Source organism: Penicillium paradoxum, assembly GCF_028828445.1.
Source record: "Penicillium paradoxum strain IBT 22861 chromosome Unknown utg000005l_segment0_segment0, whole genome shotgun sequence".
Lineage (NCBI taxonomy): Eukaryota > Fungi > Ascomycota > Eurotiomycetes > Eurotiales > Aspergillaceae > Penicillium > Penicillium paradoxum.
In genome coordinates, this window is record NW_026643183.1 from 1,476,270 (window position 1) to 1,494,316 (window position 18,047).

Genomic DNA, 18,047 nt, shown 5'->3' on the forward strand with positions numbered 1-18,047 from the left:
TGTCCCTCCTATAGATCAAAAATTCTCTCTATTTAGGCCTTTTTGCTTTCTTGAAATCTACAACATTGTCAGCATTGTCAAGATCTGCATGTGTGGTCCTATCCCCTATTACTGGACGCTTGACCCCAGGGGCATCTCTTTTATAATATGGTCTTATCGCCGCCTCGGTCATTAATAGAACACCAAGATTCCATAGGCTGCTACCTACGGGTAGGCACCCCTAAGTGATTTCAGAAGCCCAATTTACCTCTCTGCAATACACATTAGCAACAATCAGAATAGCCGATTGTAGATGCAAGCAGATCCAAAGCTCCGCGCCCAATAAGGGCTGATTGGATCACGTGCATCTATAGATAACTGCTGAATCAGCCTCCAGTTGCGCCCGGGCGCGTTTCGTGTACAGCTGTCACTTTGCCAAGGATATCAATCAACGGGGTTATTTCGTTCTCGCGCCATGCCCCAATATTAGTTCTGCCCGTGCTCCATGACGTCTCCTCCCTCCCTAGACCCTTCCCCTCCCCCAATCCCCGTTGACACCCATCCAAACCGCGCCCCCGGGTCCAAGTCTCCTGAGCTTGAACGGTCCCTCCCCGATCCCAATCGACTGGCGCCGGAGGATGCATATTTTGCACCCTCACTCTCACGAGTCCGGTCGGCACCAACCAATTATGAAGAAAGTTTGCGGGCCTTGAATGGCGAGAGCGGTGCCCATCTTGGGTCCGCCGCCGCATTGCGGAAGAGAGTCGGCGGTGCTGGCAGACGGCGCAGGCGAAAAGGTGCCTGGAAGAAGTTGCTCTGGGTTAAACAATCCTGTATGTTTGCGCGCACCCACACAGGGCTCGAGCTTGGAGTTCCACCGTTGCTGACGATCGTTTATAGATCCGGATAATTACACCGATACGGAGACATTTCTGGACCATCTCCAGCGCAATCCTCGAGTGCGGCCGTATGATTTCTGGCCTCTCGTGGCTGATTCGACTGTGATTGTGCAACATGTGTGCTCGGTGGTGATCTTTGTTTGCTGCTTTGTCGGTATCGTTCAAGATCGGGTGAGCCCCGTCTCGATTGTGTGCTGGGGAAGTGTTGGCACGGCCGTGGGCTGGATTCTATGGGACAATTGGATCTGGAAGGAGCATGAGGAATCCGTGAGAAGCCCAGATGGAATCACTGGAGCCGACGACGACTCTAGTTCGGCTTCCATTGCTAGCGCCGTCAATGCACCTTCAAGCGACACACAATTTGAGGGCCCGAAGACCAACGCTATTCACGGTCTTGGATTGACTATGTCTGCAAATGAATCAAAAGAGCGATTTGCTCGTCGCAGTGCAGATTTCAGCGAGAGCATCGATGCAGTCGCTCATCTGACAGCGCACAGTGCTATGCCGTCTCCTCCAGACGGCTCTATTGGCAGTATGGACGGAGTAGTATCGCAAGATACACACCGGGTTTCGATGCTATCACCCCGCAACCGCCAGCGACTGACTACAGTCAAGTCAGCATTCCTTATCTACTTCGCCCTCCTCGGCCTGAGCCCTATCTTAAAGTCTCTCACCAAATCTACCGCCAGTGACTCTATCTGGGCCATGAGCTGCTGGCTTTTAATCATGAATATATTTTCCTTCGACTATGGAAGTGGGGAAGGCGCTGGCGCCACCACCAAGTTTCCTGCTTCTTTGTCCACAAACGCAGCTGTGATGGCCTCGACTGTGCTTGCGTCTCGATTGCCGTCTACGACCCACGTGTTTAGTCTCATGCTATTCTCGATGGAAGTATTTGGGCTGTTCCCGATCTTCCGGCGCCAACTACGGCAGAAGTCATGGACTGGTCACGTTCTCCTGACACTGGCCCTTGTGATTGTTGCCGGGGGCGCTGTTGGTGTCACCTTGAGCGGTGGATGGGCAGCAGCCATCATCGGATCAGCTCTGGGAAGCATCCTGACCGCGTTTGGCATGGGCGGCTGCAGTTGGTGGCTTATCAGCCTGCAGAAATATAAGAACGTTGTGATCGGTCCTTGGGATCCTGCACGGCCTATTATTCGGAGGCATTGGAACTAAACACCACTTGACGTTTGACTATTGATGACTTTTACCTTCATTGTAATATAGATTTCGGCGTCTGGAACTTGTCGTTACTTATACCCCTAGATTATCTAGTCTTACTTATTCTTGAGACATCCCAGTTTCACTTGCCTTCATTTTCTGTTTATTCGAACGTGTCATTGGGGCTGTTTCCCATTCCAATATCCTGGGTGCTTTGCAAACCAACCTTCCAGGAATACATATTCTCGTGAGTGATGGAATCTATTTCCGAGGGACTGTATGATCATCGGACTCAGTCAAGCATCAAGCACCCAGTGACGTAGGGGCAAGAATGCGGGCTGGGAGGGAATGAATGCACAACCCCAATCTGGTATGTCGAGTCCATCGCGATGCCTCGATTTTGCACCAAGGCAACGCAGCTTCTAGTTGTGCTGACCGAAACTGCAGTTTTTCGTTTGAAAACCAATTGGCATGAGTTGTTGATGTTCTATTTTTACTTGGGGGTTCAATCACCTGTACACCTGTCAGCTTCGGGAGCATCCAATTTAGCCCCCCGAGGTGGACTCGCTTGGCATTCCGAGCCGCCTGCTTAGCGCCTCGGACCACTTTTCAGCGGCCTTCTGACGGCGTTCTATTTGCACCAGTGACATTCCTCTAAAGGAATGGCCCACATGCCCCGTATGAAAATCAGCCGCAGAACAAGGCGCATGTTGGGACAGATCGTCTAGGGGGATGTGGTGGCATTCATGGATGTTGCGGGACTATATACTCGACGTTCTGCTGTCCTCGAACATGTCCTCGTTTATTCCTATTTCACTCGAATCGCGGCGTGTAGCTGCTTGATAACCTCTCACGACAAACTGGGTATTTTATTATACCCTTTAATCCTATAATATACCCTTTCGCCCGTATATAGCCATACCATCGCAACCGCAACTCATCATGCTTAAGCGCTTGGCACTCGGCCTGTTGGCCGCTCAATCTGTGGTGGCTACACGCTTTGTCATGTACATTGACGAGTGAGCAACACCTTTCTGATTCATTTGCGGCGAATCCTATAGCTGACTGTTATACAAGATGGCATGTAACCGATCTTCCGAGCCAGGACAAGACCGAGGGCATCGACTATGCTGTCATGGGATTCGCTCCCTCGAAGACTTTCAACACAGGGTCATCGTTCCAGCCCTTCGAGTCTCCTGATACCATGCGCAAGCGCTTCGGTCCAGATACCAAGCTGATGATTGCCATTGGAGGCTGGGGTGATACTGCCGGTTTCTCGGAAGCAGCAAAGACCGAGGCTTCGCGTGAGCGATATGCTAAGAATGTTGCTTCCATGGTTGAATCGAACGGATTCGACGGCGTCGGTAAGAAATCTCCATTAACCTTGACATTAATACACAATACTAACGTATCCAAAAAAGATATCGACTGGGAGTATCCCGGTGGCAATGGTGAAGACTACAAGACTGTGCCCAACTCGAAAAAAGTCGACGAAATCGAAACTTATCCCCTCTTCCTCGCCGCTATCCGCAAGGAAATCGGCGACAAGCTCCTCTCCATCGCTGTGCCAGGTCGTAAGCTGGACTTCATTGCTTTCACCAAGCAGCAGGGTCCCAAGATCTTCGAGTCAGTCGATATGGTTAATGTCATGAGTTACGATCTGATCAACCGTCGTGATAACGTTACCGATCACCACACTGGTGTCCAGAACTCCTTGGATACCATTAACGAGTATCTCGCTATCGGTGCTGCTCCCGAGAAGCTCAACCTTGGCTTCGCCTACTATGCTAAGTGGTTCACCACCGCCGCTGACTCTGACTGTGATGAAAACCCACTCGGATGCCAGCTCGCTCAGCTCGAGAACGACGATGGTAGTGATAATGGAAAGTCTGGTGCTTTGACCTTCGAGGCTAGCGCGGTTGCTCCTCCCCCTAAGAACTTGAAGGAATCTAGCAATGGAAAATGTGGAGCTGCTGATGGCGCCAAGTGTCCCCAGGGACAGTGCTGCAGTGCCTCTGGTTACTGGTATGTATACCCAATATCTTCCCGATAATTGACATCAATCTAACTATCCTTGACAGCGGTACAACCGATGAGTTCTGCCAGGCTGGTTGTCTCTCCGACTACGGCACCTGCAAGGGACTTTCAATCACCGACTCCTGGCGCAAGGCCCAGCAGGACGGCAAGACCGATGCCAAGGGCGGCGGTCAGTACTACTTCGACAGTGATAACAACCTCTTCTGGACCTGGGATACTCCGGAACTGATTGAGCGCAAGTTCAAGGAGATTGTGGGGGAGAAGAAGCTCGGTGGTATCATGGCGTGGAGCTTGGGTGAGGATACCTACAAGTTTGAGCACTTGGAGGCTATGCAGAAGGGCCTCAAGTCTCACTCCACCATGGCCAAGTCCGAAGTTCCTGGTAAATAGGTTATTCGATGATAGAAAGCACGCTAAGGTCAAGTTGAGCCTGTCCTGTCATAGATTGTGCGATTATTGATGACTGATATCTGTATGATGTTTTACTGCCCTGAAATGAAATGACAATTTGAATTCCCCTCTGCTATTCTATTCATACGAATCATACTCGTTTCTAATCCTGGAAGCTCTTTTGTCCTAATATACCAACGAATAACCAAAGCGTGGGCTCTCAGGTCAACGAGTCACACGTTTGCTTTCTTGTGTCATGTGTTAATTATTTGTCCATCTCTCCATCCAAGACCCCAGATATCTTTCAAGCAAACCACTCGCAACTGGATCACCCACAAGAGCCAAAGAGGGACAGTCTAGGATTGTAACCTCCGTTTCAAACGAAAGCCCAGCCTCCTTCATTTCCTCCCATGCAGCCGTGTCTCCTCCCCCTAGCTGAGCCTGCCCCGCATACTTAGATCGCCAAAAATCAATGAGCTTAATACTTGGATTCTTCTCCGGGTCCTGTTCACTCTCTGCCAATCGTCTCAGCCACTCCCGCGGAGACACGACCTCAAAGTCCGGCAAAGCCGAGCCCTGCCTCAAAGCAGGAAGCAAATCATCCTTCCAACTCAACGTCTGAGGATTGACCAGATGATACACCATGTTGGCATCGTTTGACCCACTTCGGCTATTCATGACAATATCCGCAATAGCCCGTCCACACTCATCAACAGGTAACCAGCTCAGCCTTTCATTCAGCTGCGGTAGGGCGCCCGTCGTTAATGCACTACGGAACATGAGCGGCACAGCTTCCGTGTCATTCCACTGCGCGCTGACTGTATCCCCGCCAAGCTGGCCAATTCTCAGCACTCGAGCTTGCATACCTGTTTGGTGCATGGCGTTGCGGACAATATGTTCAGTGACGAGCTTGGATCTGCCGTACCCCATGGTCTGCGCGTGTTCTAGATTCTCGATCATGGTCTCGGGAATTGATGCAGGCTTCGGGGCGTTGCTTGCTGTGCTCACGCTTGAGCAAAAGAAGAGGCGTGCTGGGGTGGACAGATGAGAACGCAGACAGAAATTGATGAGGTTGTGTGTTCCGCGGATATGCTGTTGCTCGAAGGATCGCACGCCTAGGTTGAAGTTGACTGCCCATGCGCTGTGAACGACGCATGTCAATGATGAAAGCAAGTGGCAAAGATCATGGTCTTTGAGACCGAGATTAGCATCTGATAAATCACCGGGGACGGCATGGAGTTTTGCGGCTTCAATATCGGTGAACGTGATGTTGCGATCAGCAAGTGATTTGTAAAGACGTGCCCCCGCCGCTGCTTGTCCTGGTGCACGTACAATCGCCCATACTTCGGAGACTGTTGGTCGTTTCAGTAACTCTCCGACGATGAATGCTCCTAGGTTGCCGGTGGCGCCTGTGACCATCACTACTTCAGTTTCTGGTTTTGCAGAAATGGTCGGGAAATGTTGAGTGAAGTGCGAATACTTCTCAATTAGTTCGCGCATAACATGAAGCTCATCCTCTTTCTCAAACTCCTGACCTGTTCTCATCTGGTAAAGATGCCTGGCAAGCGCACTGACGGTTCCTTTCTCAAACACAATGTTTTGAGATAGCTGATCCGCTAGATCACCGAGATTAATATCACGCATGATGCACCTCCAAATCTGCGTCGTCTGCAAGCTATCCACTCCAGCCGAGAAGATATCATCTTCAGCGCTGGATAGCGTTATACCCAAGTCTTTGCTGAATCTCGATAAGAGCCAGTCCTCCAGTTCTGGAACACTGAGCTTGAGGGAACCTCCTTCCTGCCCACTTCCTTCGAATTTGGCATAAACCTCCTTTATATCATCCTCAAACTGCTGGTAGATCTGAGCACGTATGCATGTCCCTTTGTCGGTTTTAGCATATAGAACATCGGCACCTTTGATCACGACAAGTTCCTTGGGTATTCGAGAAAATGTCTCGGCACGAGCATTTGCCGCCTCCACAGCCGGCCAGATAACCTCCAAGAACTCATCATTATCTAGATGAGGCAGCTTGCCAGGGGCGCGGAAGATGAAAGCTCCAGGTACAGTTCGTTGAAATCCAAACATCACACAATCACTGACGATAGGCTCTTCTCTGATGCGCCCTTCAATGGGAATAGGAAGAACCTTTTCCCCATTGACCAGTGTGATCCGATCATCCAGCCGACTCAAGTATTTATAATAATTAGACTTTTCAGGATCTGAATGTCTAGTAAACAAATCAGCAGTCCTGAAACTATTCTCAGGGTTCTTCGCACTGTAAGGCGGCTTTGAATTCGAAGGCCCCTTACTCGGCAAGCCATCCAGCGCAACACATTCAAAAACCCCTGGCGAAATTTCATCCATCAAAGTGAAATCAGCAACTGGTCGGTGCAATCGCATATATTGCCACTCCTTATCTTCCGGATCTCGAAAAGAAGTCATGATCTGTCCCGTCTCCGTCGCTCCATAGTTGCCGACGAGATTCACACCCTGCGCAACAAGACGGTCGCCAAGGTCATCTGGACAGCTGGAGCCCCCATATAGCACGAGCTTGGGCCGAGCAAGAGCTTGAATTCCTTCTTGCTTTTCTGCGAGTAGTTTGATGACATATGGCACGGCGCTGATTTGCTCTGGCTGGGCTACCTGGAGCGCGGCGAAAAGGGTTTGGTATGTCACTGGAAGGGAGTGATTTCCCAAGTACGCGGGTGCTCTTGTGAAAAATGCTCGACCGAGTTCCATCAATGCATGGGAGTGGAAAAGCGGACTGACAGTGAAGAGGCGAAGACCGAAACTCTTACGGAAATTAGCGAGGGTTTGAAGGTTGGTTAGGAAGATCGGCTTCGGGAACCCGGTGCTTCCAGATGAATGCAGGATCCAGGCGATCTTCTTGCTCTCTTCGGATATATTCACTCCGAATCGTTCAAATCGAGGGAAGCTGTAAGGACAATTGAGCCAGTCTTCTCGTCGTAGATGCAAAAAGCTACTGCAACCAGGGTTCTCCGTGCGAATTTCATCCACGACATGCTGAAACTGGATTGTGTGGATGATCTGGTTGCAATTTGCCATCTCCATTAGCCGGGTATAAGCCGGGGCCGTGAGGCGCGTGGACAAGAAGAGCACGGCATAACCGAGGCGATTCAGGGCGAAGAAGGTTACCACGACTTCGAAGCTGGATCCAGCAAGCAGGGCGATAACAGGTGCCTGCTCAAGTCTTCCATCCTGTTGATAGACTGTTAGTTGAGGCTGAAACATAAACCTGGGTTTATTCTTACGGCTTCCATAATTCCTTGTCGCATATAACAGCGAACAGCTACGTCGGTATAGCGATCGATATCTCTAGCTGTATGCTCTTCGAAGTCAGCGGCCCCATGAGCTGGATAGCAGATCAGCGGCCTCTGTGCTTCGTCTGGCTGAGCAGCATGAGACTCCAAAAGCCCATCAATAGTTGCAAACTGTTCATATTCAGGCCATTGAGAGTGGAGAGTGCCGTTCAACAGACGAGCTGCGATGTCCTTGGTCTGGGGTGGCTCCACGGCGCCTTTAATGGTTTCAAGGGTGATTGCAGCCATGTCTGCTATGTGCATATCAAACGGGAGTATTGGATTCTATTGACATATCTTTATATTCTCGAGAAAACCCCCATGTTTGAGGTATCCCACGCATCGCGGGTGCTTTTCCGGATTTCCGGTTTGGGGCCTCGGAAAACACCCATCCCCGGATTTTGTTATCCATGTTCTTTGGAGAAACAGTTCGGAACTCATGTGATGTTGTTTCAACATGAAGATGATATTACATAGCAAATAAATCTATAGAAGCATAATCCAAAGAAGACTAGGCTCTACTGCAATACTATAAGATAAATTTGGCTATCAAGCCTTTCAAAGGATCAAGAGCATACAGCATGAAAAATAAAGATATAAACCAAAGTTATTGTCACTCTATATACCTACAGGATCTTGTTGTACATGTACGACCCCCAAAATGTACATCTTGTCCAATCTAAACGCGGCACAAGCGACCGTTCTGATCGGGAAGACCATCAAGGCTGTCCACAACCCAGTCATCACTGCCAATAGCAGTAGGGGCATAGAACAAAGAAGTAGGATCATACTCGTTCTTGATCTCATACAAGCGGTCGTAGTTGGAACCGTAGAATGCTTGGTTCAAGTTAGGCTCCTGGATATCCGACTCGGCCATGTAGACACCGGAGTCGGGGCAGACAGTGCGCCACTTGCCGACAACATTGTTGGTGAGGTAATCCATCTTGGCTTGGATCTCAGCATCGGGAGTAGTGTCGGTCCAGGCGGTCGAGGTGATAGCGTGCATCAGCGACGGGCGCCAAGCGGGGTTGGCCGCGTTGGGAGCGTAGAGATCGTGTGCCTCGGTCTTCATGTTGAAGCCAAGCAACAAGAAGCCATCAGTGATGGTTTCGCGCAGAACGTTGAAGGTTTCGTTGAACAGAGTGGGGGACTCGAAGTTCTCGCGGGGGAACAGGCGAGAGGCGGTGATCATGGTTGAAGGACCGACAAACTCGCGGGGGAAACCAGCAGCCCAGCCGTCGTGGAAGTTATCGTAGTAGGTAGTGATGGGCTCGAATGAGATACCCAACTCGTTAAGATCATCGAACCATGGCTTCATGAGAGCGTTGAACTGGGCCACGGTGTGGTTGACGGCGAAGTAGGGGGCCATCAGGAAGATGTAAGAGTCCGGGCCGGTCGGGGTCACCGAGAAGTAGGTGTAGGTACCAGCGTCAGCGTTAACAGGGAAGCGCTCAAGGTAGGATCGGACACCAGCGAAGAAGGTATCCGAGGAGACAGTCTCGCTAGTGGTGAAGTTGAAAGTCGAGACAGTCACGCCAACCTGGGGGTAGACACGAGAAATGAGGGAGGTGACGACTCCGAAAGTGCCTGGTGAGATTGTTAGATGGGCGTATTAAAAACAGAGATTAGAGGCAGACTTACCACCACCGCCACCGCGCAGAGCCCAGAAGAGATCGGGTTCGCTTTCCTTGGTGACTGTGACGAAGCGGCCATTGGCCAGAACGACCTCAAGAGCCAGGACTTGATCAGCAGCCAAGCCGTAGACGCTGGACATGGGGGAGTGGCCACCGCCAAGAACATAACCACCAGCAACACCAACAGTCTAAGATAGTCAGCGAATTTTGTCTACTTGCCGCTGTAGAATGAACAACTCACCATGCCTTCGCCACCAACGGCAGTGAAACCAAGCTCCTTGCTCTTCTGGTAGATCTCAAAGGCCTGCACACCAGAACCCATCTTGACAGCGGGACCCTGGTAGCCAGCAATTTGGTAATCCTCGTAGTATTCAATGTTCTTGAGGTGGTGAGTCCAGATACCGAGAGCACCCGCACCGGTCGACTTTCCGTTGAAGTCGTGGCCGGTGTTCTTGACAACCAGGCGGACACCGGTATTGCGAGCAAAGTTAACAGCAAGCTGGATCTGAGCCACACTGCTCACATTGACAGCGTAGCTACTGTAGCCACCCAGGGTACAAGATGCCGAGGCATTGGTGGTAGGCAGGCAGCTTCTACCCTCGAACAGAGGCCACATGGCCGAGGCCGAGTCAGCAGCGCTAATTGTAGAGTCAGTATATAATGTTCGTGTTTGCAATGTGTGGTGTTACTCACTGAATGTTCGAGTTGTTCCATTCTGCACTGACGTACGCGCACTTCTGGGCATCATATTGTGGCCATGAAGTGTAACAAGATGCGGCCAGAGGCACGGTCTTGATGAGTGCGCCATCTACAAGGTCATCCAAGGTGGACCATGTGGACTCGGAAGGCCACTGGTCGTCACCGGGGAAGACCTTGCATCCGTCGGTAGACGGGGGGGTCTGATCTTTCTCACCAAATGCCGCAAGAGCAGCCTCGCTCTCGCTAAGCTTCTTAATGTAGTCATCGGTCAACTGGAACTGCTCGCTCTCAAACAGAGGAGCGTTCGCAATCGAATCAGAGGCGACCTTCTGGCCAACAAGAGCGGTTGTGGGTGTGACCAGCAGGAGGGCATTGAGCAGAACGCCCGCGAATACCGAGGAAGGAGCCATGGTGAGAGTGTGGAGGTCAGATTCCTGCACCAAAACGGAACAGAAGTGCAGGGGGGAGTGGCAGTGGCGTCTTATAAACTGCGAATCCTCACCATACCCCTGTCGAGTACCACGAGGTTGACATCTTCCCAACGGCGATTGCCTGGCTCCACTACAATTTGGAAGCAATACTCCCGAGGTCCGTATGGCGCTCCAATCCTTTGCTGCCACTCCACTGTTGTGCATCCCTTCCAGCATCCAATCACAAGAGTGAAATTGAGACTGGACTCAGATGGGGCGCTCCGGCTCGACGGAGTACCACTTGCCTGATTAACGCCAAGCCTTCGCCTAGGATCCGGTCTGCACTAGACGGGGATGTTCTGGTCTAGACAAGGATGGTCTCCAGTATCATGGGCTTGTTCTATTATCACCATTGTGGGGTACTGTTTCACCCTAGACTGTCCGAATTTTCTCTCCTTTTCCTTCACGGGTCACAAGGGCAGGATCAACACCCATCAAATTGGGAAGCAAAGACCACCGAGTATCCCGTTCGTTGTGCTCCATACGGAGTACTCCGGACTCCATAGAGCACAAGCGAGCAGCAAGCACACTGGCCGTCGGCATCTGGATCAGCCACCATGCGGTCCGCCTCCATTCTCCGTGGCCCACTGCCGATCCACTCCGGTAGATCCGATCTGTTCACTGGGCAATGCGACGCCAACATAGGGGACCCTGGGAATGTTACATTGGGACTAACTTTGCCGAGATTGAAGGCTCCAAAATAATAAATGAATTGATTCACCCAAGGCCGAGAAGAAAGTTCCTTCCATATCGAACGTGGGGGCCGAATATTACAACCGACATTCCAACATCGTGAAGTCTCGAAGCGATGCCCTGATCCATGGTCTGCACAAAGTTTGTTGCTTCGAGGACCCCAATCGTGTGCATCATCCTTTGCTAATTGGTGGGAGGGTGCTGATCGTCGCCGCAATATTGGCAATGCTGGCCTTCCAACCTTGGAAGTTCATGACCTCGGTACTGGTGATTCTCGTGTCCCGCTTTCCCCCCCCCCTAACAACAAGGATCTAGCTCTTCTGAGATGTAACGGTGCAAAGGCTGTGAAGTTTGCCGACCCCCTCCGAGATTGTGATCCTCTACGCTAGTCTGCACCTGAGGTTCAAATATTGCCATCGGCTGTTGACTGTGAAGAAAGCAGCTGGAACCTAGTGTGTACAAAGTACGAATCGAGTATATCATGCATCTCACGATCGACGATCGGCTGGCTATTTGAATGTCCCACGGGCAGAGACCCGGTTTTGTCTCCAGCTTCGTGCTTCGTGTTTCGCGCTTCGTGCTTAGCGTCATCCGCGGCATCCGTGGCATCGTATTCGATCCTTCCAATCCCAATCCGTGGCGTGGGGCCGGTCGCTTTTGCCTTCGCCTTCATCTGGTCTCTGATGACAGTTCATTATTGGCCCCTTAATGAGCCTCAAACACCTCAAACGCCATAGAATCGTAGAACCGGTGCTGCGACCCGAACTAGCTTCGTAATCTCGTCTAGCCAGCAATTTTTCCCAAATCCCGTCAAACCTTGAAGCCAAAGAAGTGGGAGATTGCTGCCGATCCTGGCTCGCAGTGCTCCGTAGTGACCAGCGTACCAGGTTTCCCACCCGTGTTGCATTTTATCATTCGGGTCTTGCCCTGTCTGGAGTTTCCTCTCTGATATACTCTCCTGAGTGGGACACAACGATGATTGACGATTCTTACCAGAGGGTTGGACTGGCAATCATCGTCGCATTTACGGTGCTTGGAGGCGTTGCAGTTCTACTTCGGCTCTGGAGCCGATGGCTATCACGATCGCCGATCACCAGTGGTATGATGTCCGCTTCTTGTGCTAACTCTAGATCTCCACTGGGACCTGCATCCTTAGGAGCGATCGCTAACAAGGCTTATTGCAGATGATTACATGATTGTGCTGAGCTGTGTAAGATTCTCAGATCCACAGACTGTGACAGGGATGAAAGGGGTATACTGATACGTCTGATGTAGATCATCTCAACATGTCAAGGCGTCACGATGTGGTACCGTAAGTCACTCGATCAACAAGGAGAACGATTGCTCAACTGCCAAATCCAGTCTTTAAAACCAGCTATATTGGCATCCACGCTCGGGATATACCCAAAGACTACGATGCCAAACTGGGGCGAACTGTAAGTCGGCTGCACAATTCACTATGAATGAAAAGCTCACGAACGAAACAGTGGGAATTCGCAAACCAGCTTCTCTACAACCCGGCCTTGACCACGGTCAAGCTCGCGATCATTTTGTTTCTGCGTCGACTGAACTCCCACTCGCGGGTGGTGAATTATCTCATCTGGAGTTCCTTCGTGGTGGTAATCGGGCTTTTCATCGCCGTCCTCCTGGTCGATATTTTCCAATGTAATCCAGTATCATACGTCTACGATAAGTCTATCCAAGGGTCATGCATTAATCAAAGTGCCTTCTTCATCGCCACCGCCGCGGTAAACCTCATCAGCGATCTGATGGTTCTCTCAATCCCCATCATCATTACCGCTCGGCTTCAAATGCCACTACGCCGCAAGATCGCCGTCTGTGTCATTCTCTGTCTGGGTGGAATGTGAGTGATTCTCAAAACGCAAATGCCCGCCCTTCTAACATTATCCACAGCGCCACGGGTGTCGGAGTCTGGCGCATCATATTGATTGTCCAATCATACATGCACCTAGCTACTGATCCGGATCCCACCTACTCAATTGCTATCTGCAGCTCAGCCGTCGAGGTTAACGTCGCAATCGTGACGGCTTGTGCCCCGTCCATGAAAGCCATCGCCAGCAGATACCTGCCCAAGCTCCTGGGCAGCTCGCGCAATGGCGGAAAAACCAGCTACGGCACTGGGCCCAGCAATAGTACCGGCTTTTGGTCACGCAAGCTCGGCAAGTCAACCTATACCAAGCGCAATTCAAACATGCAGTCAGGGTGCGGCGAGGAAGGATACGAGATGGCTGACCCACTCGGTGGGTCGCGGTTCGAGGTCACTGCCGACAAATTCGATATGCGCAAGTATCGACGTGGTGGAGATAGTGGCAGCGACATCACTCTGAGTGACGATGGTAAAGCGGGGATTATGAAACGGACTGAGATCTCAGTCGGATATAGTGAAACGGCGACGCCTGGAGATGGGAGGTCGGCGTCGCAAGGGGATGGGAGATCGCAGGGCAAAGCAGCGAGTGTGGATAGTATTGTTTGAGATATATAATTTAGACTAGGATGACTTACGCTATAGAGATTTATTCCCTTTGTTCATATAGCCTTCTCGAAGAAAATGGGCCGAGGACCGACTACCCCAATGGCGTACTGATAGTGAGGGGTTCGGCATTCCCCCCTCCTCGGGACTTTATAAACTTGACTTCCCATTGACTCGACAATTTGAGGATTCGAATAACTTCGCGGTATATAGCTATTTGATCTATCTCATCATGGCGACTCAGTACGAACTACCGTTCACGGTATGTCTTTCGCATTTCCAGCTCGGCAGGGTGTTCGGCGAGATGTCCGAGCTGAATCCACATACATCACCTAGACATGTTTACAGTGCTAATTCGATTATTGTCAGCTATCCGATCCCACACTGCTGCATTTCGACTCCTTCATCGGCGATAAATGGATCGGTGCAAAGAGCGGGAAGCGATTTGAAGTACTTGGTAAGTGAAAGGCGCATGCTGCGAACTACGTTTTCGAGCTTTGGTCTAAAGGAGAGATCGGCGCTGACATAGTACACTCTCTCTAGACCCCGGTAGCGACAAGGCGTGGGCCAGCTGCCCCGCCAACGCAGCAGAAGATGTATCGACTGCAGTAGAATCTGCGCACGCGGCATTCGAGCAATTCCGCAAAGTCAACCCACGCCAGCGCGCGAAGTGGCTGCTCGAGTGGCACAGTTTGACAACGGCGGCGCGCGATGACCTCGCCCAGATCGTAACCCATGAGACTGGAAAGCCATTGGCAGAAGCATATGGAGAGATCGACTATTCACTAGGCTTCTTGTGGTGGTTCGCTGGAGAAGCAGAGCGCATTCAGGGCACTGTGTCAACAGCCGCTGCACCAAACCGACGTCTGTTCACTATCAAGCAGCCGATCGGCGTGGCTGCCGCGCTGGTTCCATGGAACTTCCCCGTTGCTATGGTTCTTCGGAAAGTGAGCGCTGCAATGGCAGCTGGCTGTACAATGGTGGTGAAACCCAGCCCAGAGACACCTATCTCTGCACTTGTACTGGCGGAACTGGCTCGTCGGGCCGGTATCCCAGCTGGAGTGTTCAATGTGTTGACTACAGATCTTGAAAATACCCCGCCGCTGAGCGAGGCGCTGTGCAAGCACCCACTTGTCAAGAAGGTGACATTCACTGGATCAACCCGGGTTGGCAAGCTGGTAGCATCGCACTGTGCACACGGTCTCAAGAAGCTGACCCTCGAGCTGGGCGGTAACTGTCCCTTCATTGTCTTCAACGATGCCAACCTTGACCAAGCGATTGAGCAGTTGATGGCCCTGAAGTGGCGTCATGCTGGCCAGGCTTGTATTACTGCCAACCGAATCTACGTCCAGGAGGGAATTTACGATCGCTTTGCTACTCTTCTCAAGGAACGGACCGCTGCTCTGGTTGTTGGTCATGGCGCTGCTGCTGGAACCACAATGGGCCCATTGACGACGCCTCAAAGTCTCAAAAAGGCATCTTCCCAGGTCGAGGACGCTCGTCGTCTCGGTGCCGACGTTATCTTGGGTGGTAACCCGCTAACATCAAAGCCCGGGTACTTCTTTGAGCCCACTATTCTCTCGGGAATGACCGAAGAGATGCTCATCTCGCAGGAGGAGTCTTTCGCTCCCATTGCTGCACTATACAAGTTTGAGACTGAGGATCAAGCTGTTAAATTGGCCAATGATACCAGCATGGGTCTGGCTAGCTATGCATTCACCAAAAATATCGATCGCATGTGGCGTTTATTGGAGAACTTGGAGGCCGGAATGATCGGAATGAACACTGGTAAGTTTTTCTTTACAGAGGAAGCCTCGACGAGCTAACCAATCCGCACAGGTAATCAATCTGCTGCCGAATCGCCCTTCGGCGGTATTAAGGAGTCTGGATATGGCAAAGAAAGCGGAAAGGACGTGGCCGTCAACGAGTACTTGGTCACCAAAACGGGAACCTTCACCATTGAGGGACAGTATTAAACGAATACTGAGAGTTGAACGATCCTGCGTCGACCTTGACAATCTACCATCCTTTTTTAGCCAAAATAAATTGAATGAAGTTGATGAGTTGTTTCTAAGTGGGCATTCTCCACTCGATTCCACCGCGCGAATATTGAAGCCGAGGCGAGCCGAGGATGCAGATCAAAAGACACGAGAGACCAGTGTGCATAAGCCCATCGAATAATGTAACATTATGTACGGAGTAGATCAAGAGAATGTAGAAATAACCTCATCAAAGTCGATGCACGGGCGCCCAACGGTTTCTGCTGGCCCACCGACGCGATATCCCGTTCTCGACTTCGAAATTTGCCCTTCAGACCCCAGCAAACTCTGCATCCTAGTTTTTAGAGAACCACAACGTTAAACCACGTCATCCGGGCTCATTGAGGATAATAGATTCGATTATACACCCGTGGACCTCATCTAATCATGGCGAATCTTGATCCACTGCGCCAACTGATTCAGTCGCACCCACTCATCGACAACCATGCCCACAACCTGCTGAAACGCGAGTCGGCCACTGACTACGACACATACCCACTGGAGGCCATCGTCTCCAAAGCCCACGGTCGGGCACTAGAAAATTCCCGCACCACTCTACCCTTGCTGCGAGCCACAAACCAGCTTGCCGAGCTATATGGCAGTCCCTGCGCAGACTGGGACGAGGTCCAATCCGCCCATGATCGATGCGTGCGGGAGGACTATGATGGCTTGATCCGCAAATCGCTCGAAGGCACACACACATTGCTACTCGATGACCTTCTCGGCGATGACGAAGACATCGAATCTTCCAGCTGGCACGATAGCTTCACAGTTTCGCCAACCAAGCGAATCGTGCGGATCGAATCCGTAGCAGAGTCCCAGATCCTGCAAATAGCCAGCAGCGAGCGGAAGCCCGGCGAGACAGTCTGGAATAACTTCCGCCAGCGATTCCAGGATGCTATCTCCGAGGCCTTGGACGATCCCAACGTCGTGGCCTTCAAATCCGTCGTGTGCTATCGCACCGGATTAGACGTGGACCCGTATTCCTCTGATGATCTCACACTGGGCGGCTCATTGCTGCGCACCCTCGATTCCGGCACCACAAGATCCGGGTTCCGAGTCGAGGATAAGCCGCTGTGTGACTGGCTTGTCCAGCAGACATTGAAAGCGATCTCGTTTAAGAAGAAGGCGGGGGTCTCAAAACCGCTTCAGTTCCACACCGGCTTGGGAGACAACGATATGAATCTTCTGCGAGCCAATCCCGCCTACTTGCAACCTTTGATCGCGCAGTATAATGATGCTGATGTTGTGCTGCTGCACTCTGCGTACCCGTATACACGTGAAGCGGGCTATCTTGCCTCCGTCTATCCTAATGTCTATCTTGATCTTGGTGAGGTTTTCCCCATGGTCAGCCGAGAGGGACAGGAGAAGATCCTCCGGGAAAGCCTGGAGCTCGCGCCTACAAATCGTCTGCTCTGGAGCACTGATGGTCATTTCCATCCTGAGTCTTTGTGGTTGGCGAATCGCCAATTCCGCCAGGCTCTTGAAAAGGTTGGTTTCAAGGGCATCCTCTCATTATTTAATTTCCAGTGCTAATTGTGCTTATCTCGCAGGTCCTTGTAGACTATGTCCAGCATGGCGACTATACAAGCCCCCAAGCCATGAAGGTTGCTGCCGATATTCTTTTCTACAATGCCAACCGCCTTTACAAACTCAACTTGACTCCATGGTATGTCTATTTCGAGGCTATCTCTTTGCATTTGAAGTATGTGTACTAACAATCAATCCATCAGCTGATGCGTACAGTCCGCTGCCCAAGCCAAGTTAGTTATTTTAGCGCGCTTGCTGAGTATGAAAGAGACATACTAGGCTTCCGGGGCAGTACCGAAAACAAAACTACGGAATTTCAGTGAGAGAAAAGTGTATTTGATTCCCATATTAGAAATGTAAATGTGACCATGACTTTTTTTTTCCATGCCGTGTTGCCCTCATCCCAAATCGTATACAAATCGCCGGAACCAACAAAACGACAGCGCCACCTGAAGTATGTGCGTGTGAAATTCCATCAAAGCAAAAGTCCGAGAAAGAAATACATGCCTATACCACCGGGCGGCGGGATCATTGCGTGCCGAACAATATTGGGGTATCATGCAAGAAGCGAAACGAGAGAAGAGAGAAAGGGAAACAAGAATGCGAGCCAACTCCGGCCGTCGCTTTTCGTGTATCAAGCGTTGGCCTGACGCAATGCAATGTGAATGATCAGTAGGTCAAACAATGGAGGGGGTTGTGACG

The 18,047-nt window shown here is 51.1% G+C and overlaps 8 protein-coding genes across 8 annotated transcripts; 5 read left to right on the forward strand and 3 right to left on the reverse strand.

The window, feature by feature from the left end:
- Positions 1–484: 484 nt before the first annotated feature.
- pigc (phosphatidylinositol N-acetylglucosaminyltransferase) lies at positions 485–2,054 on the forward strand (the record flags this gene model as incomplete). Its single annotated transcript, XM_057176627.1, has 2 exons — positions 485–812; positions 880–2,054. The coding sequence occupies 2 exons, from the start codon at positions 485–487 to the stop codon at positions 2,052–2,054; spliced, it is 1,503 nt and encodes a 500-aa protein (XP_057030929.1).
- Positions 2,055–2,981: 927 nt separating this feature from the next.
- N7457_005584 (uncharacterized protein) lies at positions 2,982–4,466 on the forward strand (the record flags this gene model as incomplete). The annotated part of the gene is made up of 4 exons (XM_057176628.1): positions 2,982–3,058; positions 3,117–3,403; positions 3,461–4,064; positions 4,121–4,466. 4 exons carry the CDS (start codon positions 2,982–2,984, stop codon positions 4,464–4,466), a joined length of 1,314 nt encoding a protein of 437 aa, XP_057030930.1.
- Positions 4,467–4,727: 261 nt separating this feature from the next.
- On the reverse strand, positions 4,728–8,038 carry N7457_005585 (uncharacterized protein; the record flags this gene model as incomplete). Its single annotated transcript, XM_057176629.1, has 2 exons — positions 4,728–7,688; positions 7,742–8,038. The coding sequence occupies 2 exons, from the start codon at positions 8,036–8,038 to the stop codon at positions 4,728–4,730; spliced, it is 3,258 nt and encodes a 1,085-aa protein (XP_057030931.1).
- Positions 8,039–8,468: 430 nt separating this feature from the next.
- N7457_005586 (FAD-dependent oxidoreductase) lies at positions 8,469–10,532 on the reverse strand (the record flags this gene model as incomplete). The annotated part of the gene is made up of 4 exons (XM_057176630.1): positions 8,469–9,376; positions 9,431–9,611; positions 9,665–10,061; positions 10,117–10,532. The coding sequence occupies 4 exons, from the start codon at positions 10,530–10,532 to the stop codon at positions 8,469–8,471; spliced, it is 1,902 nt and encodes a 633-aa protein (XP_057030932.1).
- Positions 10,533–11,688: 1,156 nt separating this feature from the next.
- On the reverse strand, positions 11,689–11,958 carry N7457_005587 (uncharacterized protein; the record flags this gene model as incomplete). Its single annotated transcript, XM_057176631.1, has 1 exon — positions 11,689–11,958. The coding sequence occupies one exon, from the start codon at positions 11,956–11,958 to the stop codon at positions 11,689–11,691; it is 270 nt and encodes an 89-aa protein (XP_057030933.1).
- A 302-nt stretch (positions 11,959–12,260) lies between these two features.
- Positions 12,261–13,779, forward strand: N7457_005588 (uncharacterized protein; the record flags this gene model as incomplete). The annotated part of the gene is made up of 6 exons (XM_057176632.1): positions 12,261–12,384; positions 12,470–12,495; positions 12,561–12,597; positions 12,648–12,721; positions 12,773–13,149; positions 13,200–13,779. The coding sequence occupies 6 exons, from the start codon at positions 12,261–12,263 to the stop codon at positions 13,777–13,779; spliced, it is 1,218 nt and encodes a 405-aa protein (XP_057030934.1).
- A 229-nt stretch (positions 13,780–14,008) lies between these two features.
- Positions 14,009–15,752, forward strand: N7457_005589 (NAD-dependent succinate-semialdehyde dehydrogenase; the record flags this gene model as incomplete). The annotated part of the gene is made up of 4 exons (XM_057176633.1): positions 14,009–14,038; positions 14,146–14,233; positions 14,320–15,564; positions 15,616–15,752. The coding sequence occupies 4 exons, from the start codon at positions 14,009–14,011 to the stop codon at positions 15,750–15,752; spliced, it is 1,500 nt and encodes a 499-aa protein (XP_057030935.1).
- A 450-nt stretch (positions 15,753–16,202) lies between these two features.
- On the forward strand, positions 16,203–17,552 carry fluG (uncharacterized protein; the record flags this gene model as incomplete). The annotated part of the gene is made up of 3 exons (XM_057176634.1): positions 16,203–17,306; positions 17,369–17,484; positions 17,549–17,552. 3 exons carry the CDS (start codon positions 16,203–16,205, stop codon positions 17,550–17,552), a joined length of 1,224 nt encoding a protein of 407 aa, XP_057030936.1.
- Positions 17,553–18,047: the final 495 nt, after the last annotated feature.